Here is a 26,867-nt window from a genome sequence, read left to right on the forward strand (position 1 = left end):
ACTACATTATTTCATATGTGTTATATCAGTGTTGATGTTTTCACTATTCTACGATGTAGAAAATAGTCAAAATAAAGAAAAACCCTGGAATGATTAGGTGTGTCCAAACTTTTGACTGGTACTGTGTGTGTGTGTGTGTGTGTGTCAGCTTTTTTTCAACTGCATATTTACCCTTTTAACTGTGCTATCTGCTCTCTACAGGACAGGATGATCTCTATGACTCTGGACAAGGACCACGAGGTGGCAGTTCAGACCCTGAGACTACTCATACTCATCTCCCAGTGAGTCATTGTCTCTCTTTTGCACACACAAACTATCCAGAGACATATACAGTATTTATTGGGTTTGGTCATTGCTGTTTCTGTCTGAACATTCAGAGAGCATCCAGAATCTCCTCGGTTGTTAGGTTATAATTGATGCTTTTGAGTTGCGCTGTTTATTTCTGAACGCTTTCAAATCCTCAAATGTCGAGTGAATATGAAATGTGTTGACACCACAACACAGAGACTTGGATACACATTATCACGAATGCCACTTGGTCAAAATGACTGTTCAATTCGCTGCTTGTTTGCAGCGGGTCATTTCACGGGGAATTGTTGGAGGCGCTCGCGTATTGTTACATCACCAAAAGTTTGAGGATAAAGGTGCTAATATGACATCCATTCTAAAATACTTAATCAACTTCCCCTCCTCTCTTTGGCCATCTATCTCTCTTTGGCCATCGCCCCTTCTTTCCTTTTCTTTATCTCTCCAACCCCTCCCTTCCCCTACCTCTCAGGTCAGCTGATGAGGTTATTAATCCTGAGGACTATAAGCAGCTGTTCCAGTTGGTGTACTCCTCACATCGTCCTCTGGCTACCACTGCAGGAGAGCTGCTCTACACACGGTCAGTGCAGTGGGTTGGCCATAGACCATATACATTAGCTGGGGTATCTATAATAGTGAGATTACTCTGAATGGGGGCCAGAGTCACTGGTGACATTCTCATCTCTGCTGTTAGGCTGCTCAGCTCCCCTACTCCGGCACCTGACCTCCGAGAGGGGGCGAGTGAGCAGGACACACACACACAGCTGACGACAGCCAGAGTGAGGGCTCTGCTGCACTTCTACCAGGACAGTGAGGTAAGAGAAAGTGCCTGTGTGTTGGTATGTATTCTGTTTCTACATCAGCACAGGTGGACAGTGAATGTGTCTATTCTCTTTCTAGCTCCATCAGCATGTAGTATACCTGGTAGACAGTCTGTGGGACTGTGCTGGTGCCATGCTGAAGGACTGGTCATCTCTTACCTCGTTACTGCTACAGGACCCCTCCACTCAGGATGCAGGTCAGTGTGTATCAGGGTTTCCGTTAGCTGGTAACAGCCGGCATTTGGCCGCAAAAATTATAATGAAAAGCCGATAAATAAAATTGTAGTTGGTCAAAATAAATCCCAGATTTGGTTTCCTATCATACACCACCGTTCTCTCACTCCTTTTGCGCTGCCTGACATGCCCGCTCCTGCTGCTGAGGAAAGTGAGAGAGGAGCCCTGGCCTTGGCTACTGTTGATTGTGAAGATGGAGGCATCTTTCCTTGACGTAAACAAAAATTAGAGGAAAAAGAGTATGCCCAAAGATAGTACAGTATGGTTTAGAAACTCAGTGGTATGCCTATAGTGAAACGCCTACAAGGGGAATGTCTGAGAAGAATGTTGGCGTTGCCAAATGCAGACTACTGTGTGCAACTCGCTATCCAGGTAGGATGTAATTTTGGAACTTTTATTTATTTTTGTATTTATAATTTATTTTATTATTATTATTGTATAGCATTGTTATTGTAGGAATATTTATTCATCTAATTCAGTTGAAATGTACAAAATTAGTTTTGTTTCATTCTGTTGAGACATTTTTGTTGGCGAAATTCAATTTGATTTGTCTTTTTTAAATGGTGTGGTCCGTAAATAGTTAGGCCTGTTGTAGAATAAATATTATTGATCTCAGCCTATTGATGTCATTTGTTGGGTACGGTAGGCACTAGCCGTTTGTTGGTAATTGCTGCAATATAGCCTGTTCCAAACTTTTAACTAGTTCATAAGTGTTTTGTTTCATTCTGTTGAGCCATTTTCTTTGGCTAAAATAAGTTCCAACTAATGTTTGCCGCAATATAATAAATGCTCATATTTTCCCTATAAACAATAGCTTGGCTTGACTTTTGATATTGTACGTTTTGGTGTGGCTATTCAGCTGTTGCTTCACTAACTTTTTCTCCATTTCGTCCGCACTATTCACCGTCATTTCCGACCTCTCGTCCCTTCGTCCAAAATCTTTGCCAGGCTTCGCTTGCCCCGCCATCCTCTTGTTTTGAATCTGAAGCACTTCCGGTCATGATTTTTTTGGGAATACTTCATAATAAGAGTCCTGTCCTGTAATTAATCGTTAATTAAAAAATAGACACACTTATTGACATCTTATACTAGTTATTAAACAATAATTTCTTAAAGTAATTATGTGATTTATTTTAATTCGATTTTCAAGCCTACATGTTTAACAATGTGTGTGTACTCCAATGACTATGTTGTGCTCCTATCATCTATGTCAACACCCCTGTAGTTCTTTGCTTACACCCACACTCTGAGCCACATGACATCAGCATCTGATTTAGAACTGGGAAAACCAGGGATGGTGTCCAGAATGGCACCCTAATTTGGAATATTAGCCAGGGAATAGTGCTGTTTTGAATAAATGGGGTCTATTGCTCTCTCCTTGGTTAATTCAGGTTTAGCCTTCAAAGGGAGTTTTAACTTGCAGTCACGTTTAACCTAACGCACAACTGAGCGCTAAACTAGCAACGGTTTCATATTTGTTCTAAACCCCAGCTAAATTAGCCTATGCTAAGTGACAGAGCAATAGCACCAGAGGGTGTATGCAGAGTGCAAAAGCTGTCTGTCCTGTAATATGCATTTGTGTGTTTGTTTCTATGTGTGCATCATATCATATGATGTGTGTGTCCTCAGATCTGAGTGCTGGAGAGCAGTCTCTGGTTGTAGAGTTATTGGTGGCGTCAGTGCGTCAGGCAGTAGAGGGACCCCTGCTGGCGGGAAGGAGCACATGCAAGAAGGTCAGTGTGTTGGAGAGGCTGAAGTGCAATTACCATTATCACCCATTCTTCTTGACATATGGACTCGTTTACTAACCCACAAGGATTTAAGAACATTGGATTGGTAATGGTGTATACCATATTTATTACACCTCCAACCTAACGCTTTGAGTAAGTGCACTCTTTGGGGAGAAGATTAGGGAGTCAGACCGCAGCATAGAACTGCCCTGTTTGAAAATGATTCTTTCACATGATTGGACAGGTAAATGCTGGATGAAACCCTTGCTTTTAGTTGTATCTGTGATTATGTTTTTGGCCTTAAAATATGAACTCAGCAAAAAAAAGAAACGTCTGATCACTGTCAACTGCATTTATTTTCAGCAAACTTAACATGTGTAAATATTTGTTATGAACATAACAAGATTCAACAACTGAGACTTAAACTGAACAAGTTCCACAGACCTGTGACTAACAGAAATTGAATAATGTGTCCTGATGGGTCAAAATAAAAACAACAGTCAGTATCTGGTGTGGCCACCAGCTGCATTAAGTACTGCAGTGCATCTCCTCCTCATGGACTGTACCAGATTTGCCAGTTCTTGCTGTGAGATGTTACCCCACTCTTCCACCAAGGCACCTGCAAGTTCCCAGACATTTCTGGGGGGAATGGCCCTAGCCCTCACCCTCTGATCCAACAGGTCCTAGACGTGCTCAATGAGATTGACATCCGGGCTCTTCGCTGGCCATGGCAGAACACTGACATTCCTGTCTTGCAGGAAATCACGCACAGAACGAGCAGTATGGCTGGTGGCATTGTCATGCTGGAGAGCCATGTCAGGATGAGCCTGTAAGGAAGGGTAGCACATGAGGGGGGAGGATGTCTTCCCTGTAACGCACAGCGTTGAGATTGCCTGCAATGACAATGAGCTCAGTCCGATGATGCTGAGACACACCGCCCCAGACCATGATGGACCCTCCACCTCCAAATCGATTCCGCTCTAGAGTACAGGCCTCGGTGTAATGCTCATTCCTCCAACGATAAACGCGAATCCGACCATCACCTCTGGTTAGACAAATCCGCGACTCGTCTGTGAAGAGCAATTTTTGCCAGTCCTGTCTGGTCCAGCGACAGTGGGATTGCCAACGGTGATGTCTGGTGAGGACCTGCCTTTTCAACAGGCCTACAAGCCCTCTGTCCAGCCTTTCTCAGCCTATTGTGGACAGTCTGAGCACTGATGGAGGGATTGTGCATTCCTGGGTGTAACTCTGGTAGTTGTTGTTGCCATCCTGTACCTGTTCCGCAGGTGTGATGTTCGGATGTAACGATCCTGTGTAGGTGTTGTTACACGTGGTCTTCCACTGCGAGGATGATCAGCTGTCCGTCCTGTCTCCCTGTATGGCTGTCTTAGGTGTCTCGCAATTTATTTCCCTGGCCACATCTGCAGTCCTCATGCCTCCTTGGAGCATGCCTAAGGCACGATTACGCAGATGAGCAGGGACCCGTGGCATCTTTCTTTTGTTGTTTTTCAGAGTCAGTAGAAAGGCCTCTTTAGTGTCCTTAGTTTTCATAACTGTGACTATAATTGCCTACTGTCTGTAAGCTGTTAGTGTCTTAATGACCGTTCCACAGGTGCATGTACATTAATTGTTTATGGTTCAACAAGCATGAGAAACGGTGTTTAAACCCTTTACAATGAAGATATTTGGATTTTTACAAATTATATTTGAAAGATGGTCCTGAAAAAGGGATGTTTCTTATTTTTTTAAGCTGAGTTTATATATTTTGGCATTTTTCGTTGAACAGAAATACATTTATGTAATATAACTCTTGTTTTATTGCTCTCTTACAAATCCTTTCTGGAATGATATTCAACAATGAGTATCACTTAAATTTCAGGGCTTACCTGATTTTATATTGTACTGATTGCAATAGCAAATATACACTGCTCAAAAAAATAAAGGGAAAACTTACATTGTGTTGTTTAACTCCAAGTCAATCACACTTCTGTGAAATCAAACTGTCCACTTAGGAAGCAACACTGATTGACAATAAATTTCATATGCTGTTGTGCAAATGGAATAGACAACAGATGGAAATTCTAGGCAATTAGCAAGACACCCCCAATAAAGGAGTGGTTCTGCAGGTGGTGACCACAGACCACTTCTCAGTTCCTATGCTTCCTGGCTGATGTTTTGGTCATTTTTTAATGCTGGCGGTGCTTTCACTCTAGTGGTAGCATGAGACTGAGTCTACAACCCACACAAGTGGCTCAGGTAGTGCAGCTCATCCAGGATGGAACATCAATGCGAACTGTGGCAAGAAGGTTTGCTGTGTCTGTCAGCGTAGTGTCCAGAGCATGAAGGCGCTACCAGGAGACAGGCCAGTACCTCAGGAGACGTGGAGGAGGCCGTAGGAGGGCAACAACCCAGCAGCAGGACCGCTACCTTCACCTTTGTGCAAGGAGGAGCAGGAGGAGCACTGCCAGAGCCCTGCAAAATGACCTCCAGCAGGCCACAAATGTGCATGTGTCTGCTCAAACGGTCAGAAACAGACTCCGTGAGGGTGGTATGAGGGCCCGACGTCCACAGGTGGGGGTTGTGCTAACAGCCCAACACCGTGCAGGACGTTTGGCATTTGCCAGAGAACACCAAGATTGGCAAATTCGCCACTGGCTCCCCGTGCTCTTCACAGATGAAAGCAGGTTCACACTGAGCATGTGACAGACGTGACAGTCTGGAGATGCCGTGGAGAACGTTCTGCTGCCTACAAAATCCTCCAGCATGACCGTTTTGGAGGTGGGTCCGTCATGGTGTGGGGTGGCATTTCTTTGGGGGGCCGCACAGCCCTCCATGTGCTCGCCAGAGGTAGCCTGACTGCCATTAGGTACCGATATGAGATCCTCAGACCCCTTGTGAGACCATATGCTGGTGCGGTTGGCCCTGGGTTCCTCCTAATGCAAGACAATGCTAGACCTCATGTGGCTGGAGTGTGCCAGCAGTTCCTGCAAGAGGAAGGAATTGATGCTATGGACTGGCCCGCCCGTTCCCCAGACCTGAATCCAATTGAGCACATCTGGGACATCATGTCTCGCTCCATCCACCAACGCCACGTTGCACCACAGACTGTCCAGGAGTTGGCGGATGCTTTAGTCCAGGTCTGGGAGGAGATCCCTCAGGAGACCATCCGCCACCTCATTAGGAGCATGCCCAGGCGAGGTCATACAGGCACATGGAGGCCACACATTTAGACTTGTTTTAAGGACATTACATCAAAGTTGGATCAGCCTGTAGTGTGGTTTTCCACTTTAATCTAGACCTCCATGGGTTGATAAATTTGATTTCCATGGATCATTTTTGTGTGATTTTGTTGTCAGCACATTCAACTATGTAAAGAAAAAAGTATTTAATAAGAATATTTCATTCATTCAGATCTAGGAAGTGCTATTTTCGTGTTCCCTTTATTTATTTGAGCAGTGCATTTAAAATCTAGGATAATGGATTACAGAATTAAAAACCTGCCTTGGTTGTCTTTTGGAGTAGGCAGGCCTATACAATCCTAAAATAATTGGTGTCATTATCCTTTTACATTTAACAAATGTTTCTCAATATTAAAATATAAAGGACATGTTATTGTTCCCGATACATACCGGCAAATGGATTACGTATTGTCAACAGGGTTATTGTCTTTAGTGTGTGTGGGCTGTTTAACACTGGGATAAACAGATTAAAGTTAACGGTAGAACCAACACCGTAACTGTCTTATGGAAGCACTTCTCTAAGCGAGAGGTATATTATGTATTTCTATATAAGCTATTTCCGCGACCTTTTCTATTCTAATGATATAGGTCTAGGTGTAAAACAGCCAAGGTGATAGAGCAACGACCCGGGGATAAAAACAAAAGGTGTGTGTGTGGTTGGAGAGAGGGTTGGTTTTACAGGTTTACTCCTTCTGGATTTTTTAGTGGTACATGTATTCTTGGCTATCGTACCATGTCCGAGTCGATTCTAAGTTGAATTTAGGCATCACACTACCCAGAAAGGAATCCCTAAAACACATTTTTACTGGCAGTCATTAGCATCTATGCTACTTTTTCCTTTTCTGTCAGAATAAAACAGGATATAATGAGGACTATATGAAATATGTCTTGCATGTAATAGACATAAAGACCTGGTCTGGATATATATATATATATATATATATACGGTTGAAGTTGACATACACCTAAGCCAAATACATTTAAACTCAGTTTTTCACAATTCCTGACATTTAATCCTAGTAAAAAAATCCCTGTCTTAGGTCGGTTAGGATCACCACTTTATTTTAAGAATGTGAAATGTCACAATAATAGTAGAGAGAAGGATTTATTTCCCCCAAAAATGTATCACAGTCGCAGTGGGTCTGAAGTTTCCATACTAATTGAGTGTATTTGGTATTATTGCCTTTAAATTGTTTAACTTGGGTCAAACATTTCAGGTAGCCTTCCTCAAACTTCCCACAATAAGTTGGGTGAATTCTGGCCCATTCCTCCTGACAGAGCTGGTGTAACTGAGTCAGGTTTGTAGGCCTCCTTGCTCACAAACGCTTTTTCAGTTCTGCCCAGGATTGAGGTTTGAGGTCAGTGTTTTGTGATGGCCACTCAAATACCTTGACTTTGTTGTCCTTAAGCCATTTTGCCACAACTTTGGAAGTATGCTTGGGGTCATTGTCCATTTGGAAGACTCATTTGTGGCCAATCTTTAACTTCCTGACTGGTGTCTTGAGATGTTGCTTCAATATATCCACGTAATTTTCCTTTCTCACGATGCCATCTATTTTGTGAAGTGCACAAGTCCCTCCTGCAGCAAAGCACCCTCACAACATGATGCTGCCACCCCCGTGCTTCACGGTTGGGATAGTGGTGTTTGGCTTCCAAATACAACAATGGTCATTATGGACAAACAGTTCTATTTTTGTTTCATCAGACCAGAGGACATTTCTCCAAAAAGTACGGTCTTTGTCCCCCTGTGCAGTTGCAAACCGTAGTCTGGCTATTTTATGGCGGTTTTGGAACAGTGGCTTTTTCTTTGCTGAGGGGCCTTTCAGGTTATGTCAATATAGGACTCGTTTTACTGTGGATATAGATACTTTTGTACTGGTTTCCTCCAGCATCTTCACAAGGTCCTTTGCTGCTGTTCTGGGGATTGATTTGCTCTTTTTGGCATTAAAGTACGTTCATCTCCAGGAGACAGAACGCGTCTCCTTCCTGAGCGGTATGACAGCAGTGTGGTCCCATAGTGTTTATACTTGCGTACTATTATTTGTACAGATGAACGTGGTACCTTCAGGCTTTTGGAAATTGCTCCCAAGGATGAACCAGACTTGTGGAGGTCTACAATTGTTTTTTTGAGGTCTTGGCTGATTTCTTTTGATTTTCCCATGATGTCAAGCAAAGAGGCACTGAGTTTGAAGGTAGGCCTTGAAATACATCCACAGCTACACCCCCAATTGACTCAAATGATGTCAATTAGCCCATCAGAAGCTTCTAAAGCTTCTTGAATTTTCCAAGCTGTTTAAAGGCACAGTCAACTTAGTGTATGTAAACTTCTGACCCACTGGAATTGTGATACAGTGAAATAATCTGTCTGTGAAAAATTACTACAATGTCAGTGTCATGCACAAAGTAGATGTCCTAACCGTCTTGCCAAAACTATACTTTGTTAACAAGAAATGTGTGGAGTGGTTGAAAAACCTAGTTTTAATGACTTTGTAATGTGAATGTAAACTTCTGACCTCAGGTAGATTTCTATACATTTTTTCCTCAAAAACGTCAAACAATTTATTTTATTTTATTTGACCTTTATTTAACTAGGCAAGTCAGTTAAGAACAAAATCTTAATTTCAATGACGGCCTAGGAACAGTGGGTTAACTGCCTGTTCAGGGGCAGAACGACAGATTTGTACCTTGTCAGCTCGGAGGTTTGAACTTGCAACCTTTCGGTTACTAGTCCAACGCTCTAACCACTAGGCTACCCTACCGATTCAAAACATTTGGATCCAATGAACTGACCGGGCTGCGCCAACATGCTTATAGCCTTGCTAGGACTTATAGCCTTGCTAGGACTTTCTTATATTCATGTATATATATATATATATTGGGCTGTTATTATTTCTATTATGATTGGTTAGTTACAGTGGGGCAAAATAGTATTTAGTCAGCCACCAATTGTGCAAGTTCTCCCACTTAAAAAGATGAGAGGCCTGTAATTTTCATCATAGGTACACTTCAACTATGACAGACAAAATGAAAATCCAGAAAATCACATTGTAGGATTTTTAATACATTTATTTGCAAATTATGGTGGAAAATAGGTATTTGGTCAAGAACAAAAGTTTCTCAATACTTTGTTATATACCCTTTGTTGGCAATGACAGAGTTCAAATGTTTTCTGTAAGTCTTCACGAGGTTTTCACACACTGTTGCTGGTATTTTGGCCCATTCCTCCATGCAGATCTACTCTAGAGCAGTGACGTTTTGGGGCTGTTGCTGGGCAACACGGACCTTCAACTCCCTCCAAAGATTTTCTATGGGGTTGAGATCTGGAGACTGGCTAGGCCACTCCAGGACCTTGAAATGCTTCTTACGAAGCCACTCCTTCGTTGCCCGGGTGGTGTGTTTGGGATCATTGTCATGCTGAAAGACCCAGCCACATTTCATCTTCAATGCCCTTGCTGGTGGAAGGAGGTTTTCACTCAAAATCTCACGATACATGGCCCCATTCATTCTTTCCTTTACTCAGATCAGTCGTCCTGGTCCCTTTGCAGAAAAACAGCCCCAAAGCATGATGTTTCCACCCCCATGCTTCACAGTAGGTATGGTGTTCTTTGGATGCAACTCAGCATTCTTTGTCCTCCAAACACGACGAGTTGAGTTTTTACCAAAAAGTTATATTTTGGTTTCATATGACATTCTCCCAATCTTCTTCTGGATCATCCAAATGCTCTCTAGCAAACTTCAGACGGGCCTGGACAAGTACTGTACTTAAGCAGGGGGACACGTCTGGCACTGCAGGATTTGAGTCCCTGGCGGCGTAGTGTGTTACTGATGGCAGGCTTTGTTACTTTGGTCCCAGCTCTCTGCAGGTCATTCACTAGGTCCCCCCGTGTGGTTCTGGGATTTTTGATCACGGTTCTTGTGATCATTTTGACCCCACGGGGTGAGATCTTGTGTGGCGCCCCAGATCGAGGGAGATTATCAGTGGTCATGTATGTATTCCATTTCATAATAATTGCTCCCACAGTTGATTTCTTCAAACCAAGCTGCTTACCTATTGCAGATTCAGTCTTCCCAGCCTGGTGCAGGTCTACAATTTTGTTTCTGGTGTCCTTTGACAGCTCTTTGGTCTTGGCCATAGGGGAGTTTGGAGTGTGACTGTTTGAGGTTGTGGACAGGTGTCTTTTATACTGATAACAAGTTCAAACGGGTGCCATTAATACAGGTAACGAGTGGAGGACAGAGGAGCCTCTTAAAGTAGAAGTTACAGGTCTGTGAGAGCCAGAAATCTTGCTTTTTTGTAGGTGACCAAATACTTATTTTCCACCATAATTTGCAAATAAATTCTTTAAAAATCCTACAATGTGATTTTCTGGATTTCTTTTCTCATTTTGTCTGTCATAGTTGAAGTGGGTACCTATGATGAAAATTACAGGACTCTCATCTTTTTAAGTGGGAGAACTTGCACGATTGGTGGCTGACAATACTTTTTTACCCCACTGTATATATGGGGCATACAACAATCTCAGCTCTGTAGATTTTGCTGAAAAGAGACAATCTCTTTAATGTGTATGCTGAGAGTCGGGAAGCAAGTACAGCGAGGGAATAATTTAATAGATAAACGAACATGGACGAAACAAGAAACACGAGCAGCGTACATGCATGGAACAGAAACAATAACGCCTGGGGAAGGAACCAAAGGGAGTGACAGATATAGGGAAGGTAATCAAGAAGGTGATGAAGCCCAGGTGTGTCTGAGGTGCTGGTGCGCGTAACGATGGTGATAGGTGTGCGTAATAATGAGCAGCCAGGTGACCTAGAGCGCCAGAGAGCGGGTATACTGTACATGACAATTTATTCTGTTATTGCCACTATGTAGGTGGTTTCTGGCCACAGGTTCAGAAATGGTAAAATAATCACAACATTCACTTAAAATTAACCTTATAAATTGCAGTGTTGGGCGATTTGGAAAGCCATAAGTCAATAAGTAATATAATACTCGTAGGAAAGCTCATGATCTGTGCATACTATACGATTAGAAAGGTTAAAAATGTATGTAAAACATCACAGCACAATTGAAAAATATATGGCACATGGAAACCAAACGAGGGTGGGCTATGGTGATACAGTAGGTGGGATGTGCTGAGAGTGGCTGAGGGTTGGGATTAAAGAGTTTATGTTCAGTAATGTATTATTGTTATGTGACTGCTTTGTATAAAAGTACCATGTATGCAAAATGTGTATGTACAGTACCAGTAAAAAGTTGACATTCAAGGGTTTTTCTTTATTTTTTACTATTATTACTATTATTTAACAATGTAAAAAATTGTAAGACATCAAAACTATGAAATAACACATGGATCATGTAGTAATCAAAATTGTTAAACACGTTAAACATTTTATAGTTGGTATTCTTCAAAGTAGCCAACCTTTGCCTTGACAGCTTTGTACACTCTTGGCATTCTCTCAACCAGCTTCATGAGGTAGTCACCTGGAATGCTTTTCCCACATATGCTGAGCATTTGTTGGCTACTGTTTCTTCAGTCTGCGGCGTAACTCACCCCAAACCAACTCTTTTGGGTTGAGGTCGGGTGATTGTGGAGGCCAGGTCATCTGGTGCAGCACTCAATCACTCTCCTTCTTGGTCAAATAATCGCAATTACACAGCCTTGAGGTGTGTTTTGGGTCATTGTCCTATTGAAAAACAAATGATAGTCCCACCAAGCGCAAACCAGATGAGATGGCGTATCGCTGCAGAATGCTGCAGAATATATCACTGACAGTGTCACCAGCAAAGCACCATAACACCTCCTCCATGCTACACGGTGAGAACCACAGATGCAGAGATCATCCGTTCACCTACTCTGCGTCTCACGAAGACACACAAAGACAAATCTCAAATTTGGACCCATCAGACCAAAGGACAGATTTCCACCGGTCTAATGTCCATTGCTGGAGTTTCTTGGCCCAAGCAAGTCTCTTCTTCTTATTGGTGTCCTTTTAGTAGTGGTTTCTTTGCAGCAATTTGACCATGAAGGCCTGATTCACGCCATCTCCTCTGAACAGTTGATGTTGATGTCTGTTACTTGAACTCTGTGAAGCATTTATTTGGGCTGCAATCTTAGGTGCAGTTAATTGTCGATTTCTGAGACTGGTAACTCTAATGAACTTATCCTCTGCAGCAGAGGTAACTCTGGGTCTTCCTTTCCTGTGGCGTTCCACATGAGAGCCAGTTTCTTCATAGCGCTTGATGGTTTTTGCGACTGCACTTAAACTTTCAAAGTTCTGGAAATGTTCCACATTGACTGACCTTCATGTCTTAAAGTAATGATGGATTGTCATTTCTCTTTACTTATTTGAGCTGCTCTTGCCATAATATGGACTTGGTCTTTTACCAAATAGGGCTGTCTTCTGTATACCAACCCTACCTTGTCACAACACAACTGATTGGCTCAAACATGTTAAGAAGGAAAGAAATTCCACAAATTAACTTTTCACAAGGTACACCTGTTAATTGAAATGCATTCCAGATGACTACCTCTTGGTTGAGAGAATGCCAAGAGTGTGTAAAGCTGTCATCAAGGAAAAGGGTGGCTTCTTTGAAGAATCTGAAGTCTAAAATATATTTGGAACACTTTTTTTTTTTTTTGTTACTACATGATTCCATATGTGTTATTTCTTAGTTTTTATATCTTTACTATTATTCTACAATGAAAAAAAAATAAAGAAAAACCCTGGAATGAGTAGGTGTGTCCAAACCTTTGACTGGTATGTGGGACTGCAAAACAACCGTCTCAACATTGACAGTGAAGAGGCGACTCCGGGATGCTGCCCTTCTAGGCAGAGTTGCAATGTAAAAGCTGTACCTCAGACTGGCCAATAAAAATAAAAGATTAAGATGGGGAAAAATAACACAGACACTGGACTGAGGAACTCTGCCTAGAAGGCCAGCGTCCCTTAGTCGCCTCTTCACTGTTGACGTTGAGACTGGTGTGTTGCGGGTACTATTTAATGAAGCTGCCAGTTGAGGACTTGTGAGGTGTCTGTTTCCTCAAACTAGACACTCGAAAGTACTTGTCCTCTTGCTCACTTGTGCATCAGGGCCTCCCACTCCTCTTTCTATTCTGGTTAGAGCCAGTTTGCGCTTTTCCATGAAGGCAGTAGTACACAGCGTTGTACCAGATCTTCAGTTTCTTGGCAACTTCTTGCATGGAATAGTGTTCATTTCTCAGAACAAGAATAGACTGACAAGATACTCAACTCTTTAAAAGAAGGCCAGTTTTGCTTTCAGCTGTGCTAACATAATTGCAAAAGGGTTTTCTAATGATCAATTAGCATTTTTAAAATGATAAACTTGGATTAGCTAACACAGTGTGCCATTGGAACAAAGGAGTGATAAGTTGCTGATAATGGGCCTCTGTACGCCTGTGTAGATATTCCATTAAATATCAGCTGTTTCCAGGTACAATAGTTATTTACAACATTAACAATGTCTACACTGTATTTCTTATCAATTTTATGTTATTGTAATGGACGAATATGTTGCTTTTCTAAAACAAGGACATTTCTAAGTGACCCCAAACTTTTGAACAGTGGTGTATGCCGTTGTTGTAATAATGTGTGTATGGGTGGTGGATGGGTTAATAATAGTAATAAATATATATTTTTTCAAATCTTATAAATGTAACACTGTTTTTGACAGGTGGTAAGTGCCAGAGAAAAAAAGTCTCCGGTAGATGACTGTGGCAGACTCACTGAACACTTCCTCAAGGTACTGCCACAGTTGCTGATTAAGGTAAGAACATATACATGCACACACACACACACACACACACACACACACACACACACACACACACACACACACACACACACTTTCATGGGAACATATTACAGGAGGGCTGGTGATGACAGGAAGGATGGCGATGACATTGATGATAATGTTACTACTGATGATGGTTAAGAGAATGACAATAATGATTGATATGACACTTTTTATCCTCCTGCTAGTTAAACTCTGTTAAGGCTACTGCCACTAGAGGGCATTACAATCCAGCAGGTTATATTCCGTCTAATAATCTCACAACTAACATGGCTTTTGCTACAATGAACCAACTGGTGTGCAGACTAATCACAACAATGATAATGATGATGGTTGTGATAATTGTGATATGATGATTGTGATAATTATATTCCTAGTATTCAGGGAGCCCAGAAACTGTGGCATCTCTTTTGAAGATACCTCAGTACTTACACCCAGATTCGCCAAATGCAGAATTCCCACAGGTCAGCTTTCTTGAAAATGTGCTTTATAGCCAGCCAGCACTTTTACATTGTTCTTGTAAAAGTTGTCAACAAATGCAAAATTCCATTGATGGTGATATGTGATCGTCTTACCTACTTTAGTTGAATGCACTTATTGTAAGTAGGTCTGGATAAACTGTTTGGTAAATGACTAACAAGAACATGTTAAACAAATACCATAGAGATGAATGAGTGAGAAATACATGACAAGACTAGTAATCATTTATTGTATTATATTGTATTAGTGTACGGGACATGTACTAGCTATGTACTTCTCAGCAATTACTTTGCGACTGCTCTTAACACCTTCTGCTGGTGAGACTATTAAATCAGATTTGAGAAGGAAAAGATCTCCAGCATTCTTGTATGATTCACAGTACTTTCAATGGTCCAAAACATATTTAGTCCATAGACCTTGATCAGGGGTTAAAGTTAAACCTCCATGAACGTCTATTGACCCAACCATTTGTTTGAGATCACCAATGCCAGTGTGTGTTTTTTTTTTTAATACACCCAAAATTAAAGAAAATGTCAGAACAACCCTGTTTTAAAGAGTATTTCTCCGTCCCCCTTCCTTCCAGGCTTTGTCAGGCTTGCTGGCTGAGATGGGAGCTGTTTTGGAGCTCCACACTGACCCTGCAGTGCTGGAGGCGGCTGCTCGCTCATACCTCAGCCTGTGTGGAGAGGAAACAGCCTGGCACCCCCTGGCACGACCTGGCAGAGACGCAGTGGTCCAATGCTGGGCAGACAGATTGGCAGCACTGCTGGGTGACTCACTGCAGGTAGGCACAGAGATGCCATGTGTAACACATACATAAATATATGTAGTTAATACAGAGTGGCGATTGAGTTATGTATCTGTTGCCATATTCCTCTCCCCCTCTCTCTCTCTTTCTCTCTTTCTTCTCAGGATGGCAACTTCACTGCTGATGAGGAAAAGACAGGAGAGATTCTATCCACACTGAAGAAACTCACTGCTTTCCACAAGTAAGATGATGTGTGTGTGTGTGTGTGTGTGTGTGTGTGTGTGTGTGTGTGTGTGTGTGTGTGTGTGTGTGTGTGTGTGTGTGTGTGTGTGTGTGCATTTGTGCCTGTGTATGCACGCAGGTGATCATGGCTGCGTTCGTGTCTGCGCGTGTGACACCTGCTCTGCTCTCTTGTAGTGCCCAGGACCTGTCTCGTTGGGGACTGCATGAGCAGGTCTTTCCTCTTCTCTCAGTGGAGATCATTCACGGTGGATTACCTACACAGGTAGATAGTATACCCTGCCCTGAGCTATGATCACCCTCTGTCAAATAACATCACACCAGTCCATTCCTACTAACCCCCAAGCTCTCCCTATATGGAACATCACATAACCTTTTGGCATTTTACAGTACAGTTGAAGTATAAAACACAAACCTAGTTGAGAACACCATACCTCACCACCTCTGACCTCCCTCTCTCTCTGCCCTCAGCTGACAGTGGAAGCTCTGCAGTATGTATCTTACTCTGTCCTCTGGAATCTCAACACCAGTAGAGAAACCCTGACCTCACGGGTGACCACCTGATATTACCTCCTACAGTTAGCTAGTCCGGCTTTATTTACAGTTAGATAGTTTATTGTACGGTTGGACAGATGTATTGAATGCTATGACTGACCGTGTGTGTATGTCTGTGCAGGAAAAGGCTGTAGCCCAGAGGAGTCAGATGAGAGCATTGTGTGAGAAGTGTCTACGTTGTCTGTCCCACAATGATCAGAGTGTGAAGGAGCAGGTAGGACGCACTATTAGTCTGAACCTTTAAATACTTCAGCTGCACTGGTGCATTGGATTCAATGGAATAGTCACAAAAGTGTAAATCCTGTCCATCTGGGACAGAAGGCAGGCTCAATGAAAAGGGTCTTAACACAGGACTGCTAGCCTCCATGTTATTTTGTCTAAATGGACCCGTACTGTATGTTGTGCATCAGTATTGACTAGTGAACTATGAACTTTGTTATTCCACTGTCCTAGTGACTCTGTTATCGTTTACATCTTAGTGATTTTGTTATACCGCCACCCCCATACCTCATTCTGATAATTAGTGAAACTAATAAACTATCAGCAATCTCTTCCCATGAGTAGAAATGTACTATAGTCAAAATATGATTTTATTAGACCTTTTTAAAGAACAATCAGTATTTATATGATCATTTCCTCTGTTGTTTCTGCCTTTCGGTGGCTCCAGCATATGTGACAATGTGCTGCTTACACCATTGGACATACCATTGGTTCTACCTCACTGGTCATGTGATTGATTGTGTCCTCAACCGCTCAGGCCTTTCCATCTACAGTATCTCTGTGTATGATAACCTCACTGACACTGAGTGACACACATCTGCGCTATCTGTGAAGGGCACAACTAGCATGAGCTAATATTCATCATGGCAACTACTAAAGAGTTAGCTAAAACAGAAACACTTCTGACAACCATGCCACAAGTCAGTTTAAAAGAAAAAAATGTAGTTCTCTGAATGTTGGCTACTTCTCTCTTTACTGTGAAACTAACTAATACGTTGTCTTGCTCCTGTCGCTCTCTTCTTTGTATTATTTTTCTCCATCCCTCTCCCCCCCAGGCATTCCTGTCTCTGTGTGATGTCTTGACGGCCCACAACTACCAGTTGCAAGTGTGGGATCCCTCGTCTTACGGCCCCCTGCTCTACACTCCCGACCCGAAACTTCAGAGGGCGCTGCTTGCCTTCATTCTGGAGCACGTCTTCACTGGAGCAGAGTACGACAGCCACAGCAGGGGTGAGACCATTGACAACTCTACTTCTGATTACTGTAGATACTCTATTAGAGAGGGCGAGCTTAATGCACCCCCTTCTTACCATACCTCTACCTGACTTGCTCACCCCTTCTCCCCCAGGTCCCCAAACTTGACTGGAAATCAGTAGGAGTTTGTCCAAAGTTTGCAGGAATGTATTAAGGCAGGTTAGAGTGCAATGATGATGATAAATTATATTCGTAAGACAAGATGAGGCTAGAGAAAATAGCACCTCTGTCTCTTTGTTTCGTCCTGTGTGTCTTACACACTTGTACCTTTCCCCAGCAGATGGCACTGTTTTTCTTTGTCAGACTGTAGGATGGTACAGATGTACAGTATGTCACAGGTTTACAGTTCACTCCCTGTTTCTGTTACAAGTTAATCATGATAATACATTCAGATATTAAATTCACAGCCACAGTCGTAGCTAAATGGATCTACACAGAGGTGCTCCTAGGCTATAAATCACTTCATATTCTACTCCTCAAACCTGACCTAATAGTTGACTTCAAATCGCGTAGGAAAGCCAGTAATACACACCCAGTTCTACACAGACTCATTATACATTAGTCCAAGAGATTAGTCCAAGTATTTGTTAGGTGACGTGTCTATGGATGCTTTGTATAGCGTTTGGATATATTTTTTACAGATTCCACAGTGGGAAAAGTTCTATTGAATTTTTTTTCTTCTATATTTAAACAAAAAGGAAACGGGATTGATAGAAAACGCATGCGCTGCTTTATTCTCCGAGAATGTATTTTGTGTGGGCCATTTACTGTGTATTGAGTATTGATGGTCAAGAGGAGGCATTCATAATCAATGGTACTTGATGACAGCTTTTCTCATGGGAAAATATTGCGTCCTCACACGGGTAGTCCAGATAAGTCAATAAGCTCACAGGAAGGAATTTCTCATATGTTCAAACAAATGCAATATGGGACTATTGGTTTGGAACATGTAATAAAGATCTATTGTGTTATTTGATTTACTTCGTGGCCATTATAGTATAGACACTGTTTTCTATTAGGTGGTGGATTGGAGATCAGTCTCGGGGCAAAGGCATTAAGTTATGAAATAAGGGCAATGTTTTTCCGTGAGAAAATAGCATTAACTTTGGTTCACCTCTGCGAGCGTTTTATTGGCTCTGTGAAAGATTGAACCCACATGGTGTCATAACTATAGTTGCATGTTGTCACTTATTTCCACCTGTTAAACCCGTTGTCCTGAAACTAACTAAACCACTCTTTCCCTCTCATCTGTCTCTCATTCCCCGCTTTCTTTCTTCTCTTTTTTTTTATTTTCCTCTCGTTCATCCTTTTCTTCCCCTTACTCATTTTCTGCATCTCTCTCAGGTAGTGATGTAGAGTCTGGCGAGGGGAGGTTGGAGGAGCTCCACAGACGTAGGAGCTTATTGGCAGGCTTCTGTAAACTCATAGTACACGGGGTGCTGGAGATGAGTATGGCTGCTGATCTCTTTAAGTATTACATGAAGGTAATGCTACTATCACAAAGTGATTTCTGCATACAATATACATATTTCAAGGGATATATGCAGTGTATTCGGAAAGTATTCAGATCCCTTGACTTATTCCACATGTTGTTGTTACAACCTGAATTCAAAACGGATTAAATATCATATTTTTTTCTCACCCATCTACACACAATACCCCATAATGATGAAGTAGAAAATGTTTAGGCATTTTTGCAAATTTATTGAAAATTAAATACTGAAATAGCTCATTTACATAAGTATTCACACCCCTGAGTCAATGCAAAAATCCCCTGTGAGCTTTGTATACCTGGGTTGTACAATATTTCCCCATCATTTTCCAAATTCTTAACTCTCTGTCAAATTGATTGTTGATCATTGCTAGACAACAATTCAAGTCTTACCGCAGATTTAAGTGAATCATAAACAATCACTCTTCTTTGTAATCAACTCCAGTGTAGATTTAGCCTTGTGCTTCAGGTTATTGTCCTGTTGAAAGGTGGCTGGGTGTATTGATTGCTCAAAGAGATATTCATTTTTTAATTTTTTTTTTACCTCATCTACCAATGTGTCCTTTGCAAGGCTTTTGAAAACCTCCCTGGTCTTTGTGGTTGAACCTGTGTTTGAAATTGAGGGACGTTACAATTATCTGTATGTGTGGGGTACAGAGATGAGGTAATAGTCAAACACTATTGCACAAAGAGTGAGCCCATGCAATTTATTATGTGACTTGTTAAGCACATGTTTTCTCCTGAACTTATTTAGGCTAGCCATAACAAAGGGGTTGAATACTTTTTGACTCAAGACATTTCAGGGTTTTATTATTGAATTTATTTAAAAAAAAATCAAACATGATTCCACTTTGACATTATGGGGTGTTGTGTGTAGGCCAGTGACAAAACAAATCTCAATTGAATCCAGAAATTCTAAATGTGGAAAAAGTCAAGGGTCGTGAATACTTTCTGAAGACACTGTATGTTTTCTACTTGGGTAGAACATTTATACCGCACCGGAAACCTAGATTTAGGGTTATATTGGATAGGACCCCTCCTCATCCTCACCACTATAGGAGCAGTACATTAGAACAGTGTATCAGAATTCTCACACAGGTATGAATATCCAGTTGTATGTTTTGTGTGGCACATCAGCATTATAGGGAATGTAAGGTCATCAGCATTCTCTGAGCGGGACAAGCAGCAGAAAGCACACACGCAGTGATACAGCTATCTGTAGTGAGGGGGCAGAGGCCAGACGCCACATGAAAGGCTCTGACATGACTGTCTCCTCACCACTGATATTCTCTCTCTCTCTCTCTGCAGTATTATAATAACTTTGGTGACATCATTAAGGAGACTCTCAGCAGAACGCGGCAGATGGATAAGATAGAGAGTGCTCGCACGCTGGTGCTCTGTCTGCAACAGGTGGGCCAGGGTTGTTCTGACTCTACCCCTTCACCTCTTTTCATTACGTCATGTTTCACCCCCCCCCCTCAAAAACAAATGTATACATACAGTGCCAGTCAAAAGTTTGGACACATTTTCTACATTGTGGAATAATAGTGATGATATGAAAACTATGAAATAACACACATGGAATCATGTAGTAACCAAAAAAAAGTGTTATATTTGAGATTCTTAAAAGTAGCCACCCTCCACCAGTCCTATTTATCATTTACAAAGATTATACCGCATTTTCTTTCTTCCCAAAAATATATATGCTAATTGATAAAAATATATATCTGAGTTGAACCATAATCTTTGTTATTTTTCTGTCGTTTCTGGTGGATTAAACTGAAATTGCAACCAACTTTCTATGGCTTGTTTTAAAAATAGCTATATTTTTTACATTTACACTGTGACCAAGTTGATCAGTGATGTCTCTGTCACTTTTTCCTCAGTTGTTCCTGCGTCTGAAGCAGGAGCAGGACAGTGGAGTCACCTGTAGCTCAGGTGTCCAAACATTCAGCAGCATCAAGGAGCTGGCCAGACGCTTCTCTCTCACCTTCGGCTGGGACCAGACAAAGTCCAGAGAGTCCCTCACTCTGATCCATAGGTAGGTGAACACTACCCTCATAACCTTGCATACATGCACACTCACGTCCCATTTAATGTTATTCATCATGGTTTCCGAGGCCTCATTTCACCACACCAGTACTATGAGCATTTGTTTAAAATAATACTCAGAAGAATTATACTAATAATACAATTATTAGCACATTTCCTACGCTCAATGCGCTCGTGTCATTCACTTTTCCTCTCTCTTTGTGTGTGAAGGGACGGTATAGAGTTTGTTTTTCAGGGCTTTGTCCAGAGAGCAGAGAAGCCCTCTCCTCCATACCTCTCCTACCTCACCATCCTCAGCGAGTTCTCCAGCAAGCTCCTCAGACCAGACAAAAAGATTGTGTAAGTGTGTGTTCTCTTCTCTGTATATGTATAACATGCTTAAGTGCAGTCAAAAGTTTGGACAAACCTACTCATTCCAGGGTTTTTCTATATTTTCACTATTTTCTACATTGTAGATTAATAGTAAAGACATCAAAACTATGAGGTAATCCAAAAAGTTTTAAACAAATCAAAATGAGATTTTTCAAAGTAGCCACCCTTTGCCTTGATGACAGCTTTGTACACTTTTGGCATTCTCTCAACCTTGATGAGGTAGTTACCTGGAATGCATTTCAATTAACAGGTGTGCCTTGTTAATTTGTGGAATTTCTTAATGCGTTTGAGCCAATCAATTGTGCTGTGACAAGGTAGGGGTGGTATACAGAAGAGAGCCCTATTTGGTAAAAGACCAAAGAACAGCACAAATAAGCCAAGTCAATCTGCAAAATGTCAAGAACTTTGAAAAGTTTCTTCAAGTGCAGTCGCAAAAAACAATCAAGCGCTATGATGAAACTGGTTCTCATGAGGACCGCCACATGAAAGGAAGACCCAGAGTTCTCTACTGCAGAGGATAAGTTCATTGGAGTTACCAACCTCAGAAATTGCAGCCCAAATAAATGCTTCATAGTGTTCAAGTAACAGACACATCTCAACATTAACTGTTCAGAGGAGACCACGTGAATCAGGTTTATGGTTGAATTGCTACAAAGTAAACCAATAAGAATACTTGCTTTGGCCAAGAAACACAAGCAATGGACATTAGACGGGTGTAAATCTGTCTGATGTTTCAACATTTTTGGATGCAGAGTAGGTAAACAGATCTCCGCATGTGTGGTTCCCACCGTGAACCATGGAGGAGGTCGTGTGATGGCGCTTTATTTTAGAATTTAAGGCACACTTAACCAGCATGGTTAACACAGCATTCTGCAGCGATAAGCCATCCCATCTGGTTTGCGCTTAGTGGGGCTATCATTTGTTTTTCAACAGGACCAATGACCCAAAACACACCTCCATGCTGCGTAAAAGGTCTATTTGACCAAGAAGGAGAGTGATGGAGTGCTGCATCAGATGACATTGGCCTCCACAATCACCCGACCTCAAGCCAATTGAGATGTTTTGGGATGAGTTGGACCGCAGAGTGAAGGAAAAGCAGCAGCCAAGTGCTCCTTCAAGACATTCCTCATGAAGCTGGTTGAGAGAATGCAAAGTGTGCAAAGCTGTCAAAGGCAAATGGTGGCTACTTTGAAGAATCTAAAATATATTTTGATTCAACTTTTTTTTTGGTTACTACATGATTCCATGTGTTATTTCATAGTTTTGATGTCTTTGCTATTATTCTACAATGTAGAAAATAGTACAAATAAAAAAAAACTTGAAATGAGCAGGTGTCCACATTTGACTGGTACTGTATATATTTCCACACGGGGGCTGGAATAATACTGTGAAACTGAAAATAATGCCTTTTTAGATCTGGTGATGTCACCAGGCAGTCCAGAACTCCATCCCACCAAAATAGGCTGACATTTCAGGCAGTTAGACCAATATGAAAGCATCCCAAACCTGCTCTGTCATTAACAGCTAGTTTTCACTTTTCCTCTCCCCACTCAGACTACTCTGACAATCCTAGCAAAAGTTTTGCTTGAGAAATTGTTCTTTGCTAAGAAGCTATGTTTCTTTTTGACCATTATTAACTCAAAACAATCACAGTAAGGTACTTAATATTAACTCATTTCTGGTAACTACTGAGATAAAAATGGCTGCATTGGACCTTTAAAGACTGTTTGTATGTCAGTGGACTAGCTTAAACCTGTCCCTCTCTCCCTCCAGTTACACCTACCTACAGAGGTACATAAGTGAACAGATCATCAGTAACAGAGAGGAGTGTTGGCTGCCACTCATCTACTACCGAGCCTCCTTATTGGCTACTGGAGCTGAGGGGGAAGATGCTGTGTCCTTCATCAGCTCTGATACGCTAAAGCAACCGTCTCTAGCCAATCGCTCACGCTCTCCCTCTGTCAGACACAGCCCGACTGCTGATGGTAGGTACTTTGATTTTGTCAAGACAGGGACCTTCTGATCATGACTTCCATGAGTGATTGCACTGCTTTGTATAGGATTTATTCTTGCATATTCAGTTTTCAGAGTGCCATAAAAGGCCGGCATGCACACAGAACATATTCGATTGAGCAATGTATATTGTCTTTGATAGGAGACATGAGGTCCCCGTCTGCTCTTACCTCTACTGAGACCAAAGTAAGGAGGCTCCATAAGGCCAGCAGCAGTACAAGGTAGAAACCCTAACACCAACCCTGACTTTTAACACTTATCCCAACCCTAACCCTGAATTAAGTGGATTGGAGATGGAACTGATCCCAACTCTGGCCAAGTTTTTACTCCTTTCAAATACTTATTTCTTTAAGTTTTACAATGAATGATTGAAGGCAGTGTTTCCTTCTTCAATCATGTACAGATCAGTGACTGCTTCCCCAGGAAGGGATGCATTAAAAAGCAATTCAAGCAGGGCTCACTGTTTCTTACCATAGAGTATAATGGTTCTATTAATCATATTTGTCTTTGACCCGGTCAGCCCAGAGGACAGGAAGCCAGAGGTTGAGCTTGGTCCCATCGCCAGGGAACCCCCGCCGACCATAGTGATATCAGAGGAGCCGTTCCACGCTAACGAGGAATTGGATGTGGACACTGTGGAGGTTGACCTGTGAACTGGAAGATGGATCGAATAAAATAAGTGTATACTAACAGTGAAATGCTTACTTACGGGACCTTCCCAACAATGTGGAGAGAAAGAAAATAGTGAAGTAATAATAAATAACGATAACTTGGGGTACCAGTACCGAGTCGATGTGTAGGTGTACGATTTAAATATAACTAGGCAACATGATAGTAGAAGCAGCGTATGTGACGAGTCGATTATAAGAATGGATGGGAGCAATATGACAAACATTATCACCTTTCCTATCAGAAAGGATGTGGTAGTACCATATTGCTTATAACTCCCAGTACCTATTGATCTCTACACAGGTGGCTGGGGGTCGTGTCTGGACAAGGATGGAATAAACACCCTTATACGCATCTTAGTTATCAAAAGGGACAACAGTCTTGCTTCCTCTCCTTCATGGCACTGTTTTGAAAGAGGAAGAAAATAATCTGGTGTATGCTTTCCCCCATCCAGATGTAGGAAAGGAGACATGGAGTATTTTTCTGTAACCTTATTTAAACCAACTGTCAAAATAGAACTGGCTCTTTGACAGCTTCCAGCCCATGTAGACAATTTCACAGTCTTCCTTAGAGAAGATGCTGTACCAATGGTAGGTTAAGACTAATTACCCAGGACAATGATGTGGTGCATTATGGATATAAGCTCTTTTTATTTGTATTGAAACCAATGTATCTGCTGGTGCTGTTATTTCACTTCGCTCTTGGGAAAAGTCCCTCTAGATACTAAAGAATGATAAATTGTACTCAAGCTTGAAAGAATGACTCAATTGTTTATATCAACAGCTTTTAGGGAATACTAGTGGGCTCGTTTTTACACTAAAAGCATATTCATGAAAATGTCAACGTTTTAATTTTGATTATAAAATAAGCATATTGTGTGTATAAGAGGTTAGGGTCATATAAACAATGATTATCAATGAGTCAGATGTGCCCTAGCTAGTAGGTGATTGTGTTATGGCTTAGATCTCACCTACATATCTAAATAGGATTGAAACACACCACTGTTCATCTGTTGTTCTAATGGTAGATTTTTACACAAGTGTGGTCTGGAAAGGTGTGTGGTCATAGTAGCTGATCAGACCTGTTTTAATTGACTTGTCATTGGAAATGGTACCATCAATAAATATCACTCGCACAAAATGCTCTTGCTTCTTTCCATAATGAAATGCCATAATCTTTTTCATTCTTTATTTGAACAAAACATACATTTTACTTCCTGTATTAAAGTACTTTGTCAGATATTTAAAAACAATTTTTAAAACATCTGACCACCTATTTTGCAACACAGCAAGCACAAAATAAATATTTACAGTTTATAACTCCATCTCACACACAAAAAGCATATTGACACAGAATATGTTATTCTGATGAACTCTATTGTACAGTTAGACAGTCTGTGCCTTGCCAGACATTTGGACTGAGCTCAAGCACTCTACTACCCTGCCCCTCCCAGCAGGTAGACCATACCTTTTTTACTTTGCAATCGGACCAGAAACGACTCAATATGGTTCATATCTCTGGAATGTTGAATTAGCCAATTCCTAAGAATGAGTAACAAAACAACGTTTGTCATTGATGTGGGATATTAACTTAATTCAAGTGTGCTGCAGTGGCTCTTGTCTAATGGTTACCAAACTTTCATGCTGTGATCGACACACCTAAAAGTCTCTTGGATCTCCTAATGACCTAAATGTTTCACACTGCAACCCACTCAAGGCCTCCTGAATTGCCTCGCGAGCCACCACATAACAAAGTGTTGAGCCAGGACCCAGTAGGAACCAGCATTTAAACAAATTAAGGTATGTTTAACACCAGTGCTAAGATGACGGCAGCACCTTTGTTATCACTGTTGCAACAATGTGTTTGTCACTTAACTGAGTAAAGAAAGAAAAGGCAAAACGTGAGGCGGTTTGAGGCCATGGACTGAAGTGTCCTCTACTTAAAGGTAAGAGCTGGTAACGGCACCTGCATCGTTTGGCAGATCAAGATGCTACTTCCCCCTCTTGACTAGAGTCTGGTGGACGTTACCTGTTCCTGTGGCTGCCAGCTTCCACTAAGTAACCGTGTGATGTTTGTCCTGTAGTTTGGTGGTAGCGCTTGTTTTCATCCCTAGTTTGACAAGTGTCTGTGGTTCAGAGTTAGCCGTTTGACCGTCACTCACTACTGTGTGATCGTATCTGTACCATTGTTTAATGTGAACGTTTGTGGTTCTGGTTTGGCGTTCAACTGCTCAATGTCCTGTATCCCGTAGCCGCTTCTTCTCCCTGTTTTGTTGGTCTCCCAGTGCTAGTTATTCAAAGTCGTCCTCATCCAAGTCCAGATTGCAGTGAGGGTTGGGGATCTCAAAGAAATGTCTCTCCTCTGTCCTCAGACACAATTCACTGGAGATGTGACTCAGAGCATTGTCATACCTACAGGGAATATATGAGCGAGAGAGTTGTTCCAACATTGTGAAATAAAAGCATTGCATATTCTTTTTTGTACCTTTTATTTAACCAGTTGGCCAGGTCGTAGTTGTAAATAAGAACTTGTTCAAGATAAAGCAAAGCGACACAAACAGTTACACATGGGATAAACAAACGTACAGTCAATATACAGTGTGTGCAAATGTAAGATTAGGGAGGTAAGGCAATAAATAGGCCTTAGTGGCCCAATAATTACAATTTAGCTTTAACACGAGTGATTGGGGTGCAAAAAAAATAACAATATGGGGATGAGGTAGTTGGGGGGGCTATTTACAGATGGGCTGTGTACAGGTGCAGTGATCGGTAAGCTGCTCTGACAGCTGATGCTTAAAGTTAGTGAGGGAGCTATAAGTATCCAGCTTCAGTGATTTTTATTTTTTT

General features: G+C 41.6%; 2 protein-coding genes across 14 annotated transcripts in view; one reads left to right on the forward strand and one right to left on the reverse strand.

The window, feature by feature from the left end:
• si:ch211-269e2.1 (cohesin subunit SA-2) overlaps positions 1-25,161 on the forward strand; it is a 52,314-nt gene extending 27,153 nt beyond the window's left edge. For all 9 annotated transcript variants that reach the window (XM_065025504.1, XM_029658133.2, XM_065025314.1 and 6 more), the window contains 20 exons: positions 202-281; positions 779-886; positions 1,001-1,121; positions 1,207-1,324; positions 2,991-3,094; positions 14,027-14,119; positions 14,524-14,610; positions 15,210-15,410; positions 15,539-15,615; positions 15,792-15,879; positions 16,086-16,166; positions 16,291-16,383; positions 17,225-17,399; positions 18,768-18,907; positions 20,224-20,325; positions 20,802-20,956; positions 21,178-21,306; positions 23,113-23,324; positions 23,495-23,573; positions 23,873-25,161. In XM_065025504.1, coding sequence (XP_064881576.1) covers positions 202-281; positions 779-886; positions 1,001-1,121; positions 1,207-1,324; positions 2,991-3,094; positions 14,027-14,119; positions 14,524-14,610; positions 15,210-15,410; positions 15,539-15,615; positions 15,792-15,879; positions 16,086-16,166; positions 16,291-16,383; positions 17,225-17,399; positions 18,768-18,907; positions 20,224-20,325; positions 20,802-20,956; positions 21,178-21,306; positions 23,113-23,324; positions 23,495-23,573; positions 23,873-24,005 — 2,376 coding nt within the window. In that variant the 3' untranslated portion in view covers positions 24,006-25,161. The remainder of the gene's footprint in view (positions 1-201; positions 282-778; positions 887-1,000; positions 1,122-1,206; positions 1,325-2,990; positions 3,095-14,026; positions 14,120-14,523; positions 14,611-15,209; positions 15,411-15,538; positions 15,616-15,791; positions 15,880-16,085; positions 16,167-16,290; positions 16,384-17,224; positions 17,400-18,767; positions 18,908-20,223; positions 20,326-20,801; positions 20,957-21,177; positions 21,307-23,112; positions 23,325-23,494; positions 23,574-23,872) is intronic.
• Positions 25,162-25,195: 34 nt separating this feature from the next.
• ppp2r3b (protein phosphatase 2, regulatory subunit B'', beta) overlaps positions 25,196-26,867 on the reverse strand; it is a 67,533-nt gene continuing 65,861 nt past the window's right edge. For 4 of the 5 annotated variants that reach the window (XM_029659101.2, XM_029658967.2, XM_029659037.2 and 1 more), the window contains one exon: positions 25,196-26,432. In XM_029659101.2, the coding sequence (XP_029514961.1) occupies positions 26,312-26,432 (121 nt within the window). In that variant the 3' untranslated portion in view covers positions 25,196-26,311. The remainder of the gene's footprint in view (positions 26,433-26,867) is intronic. The other variant, XM_029659168.2, reaches the window with a different exon arrangement.

Source organism: Oncorhynchus nerka, linkage group LG1, assembly GCF_034236695.1.
Source record: "Oncorhynchus nerka isolate Pitt River linkage group LG1, Oner_Uvic_2.0, whole genome shotgun sequence".
In the NCBI taxonomy this organism is placed as follows: Eukaryota; Metazoa; Chordata; class Actinopteri; order Salmoniformes; family Salmonidae; genus Oncorhynchus; species Oncorhynchus nerka.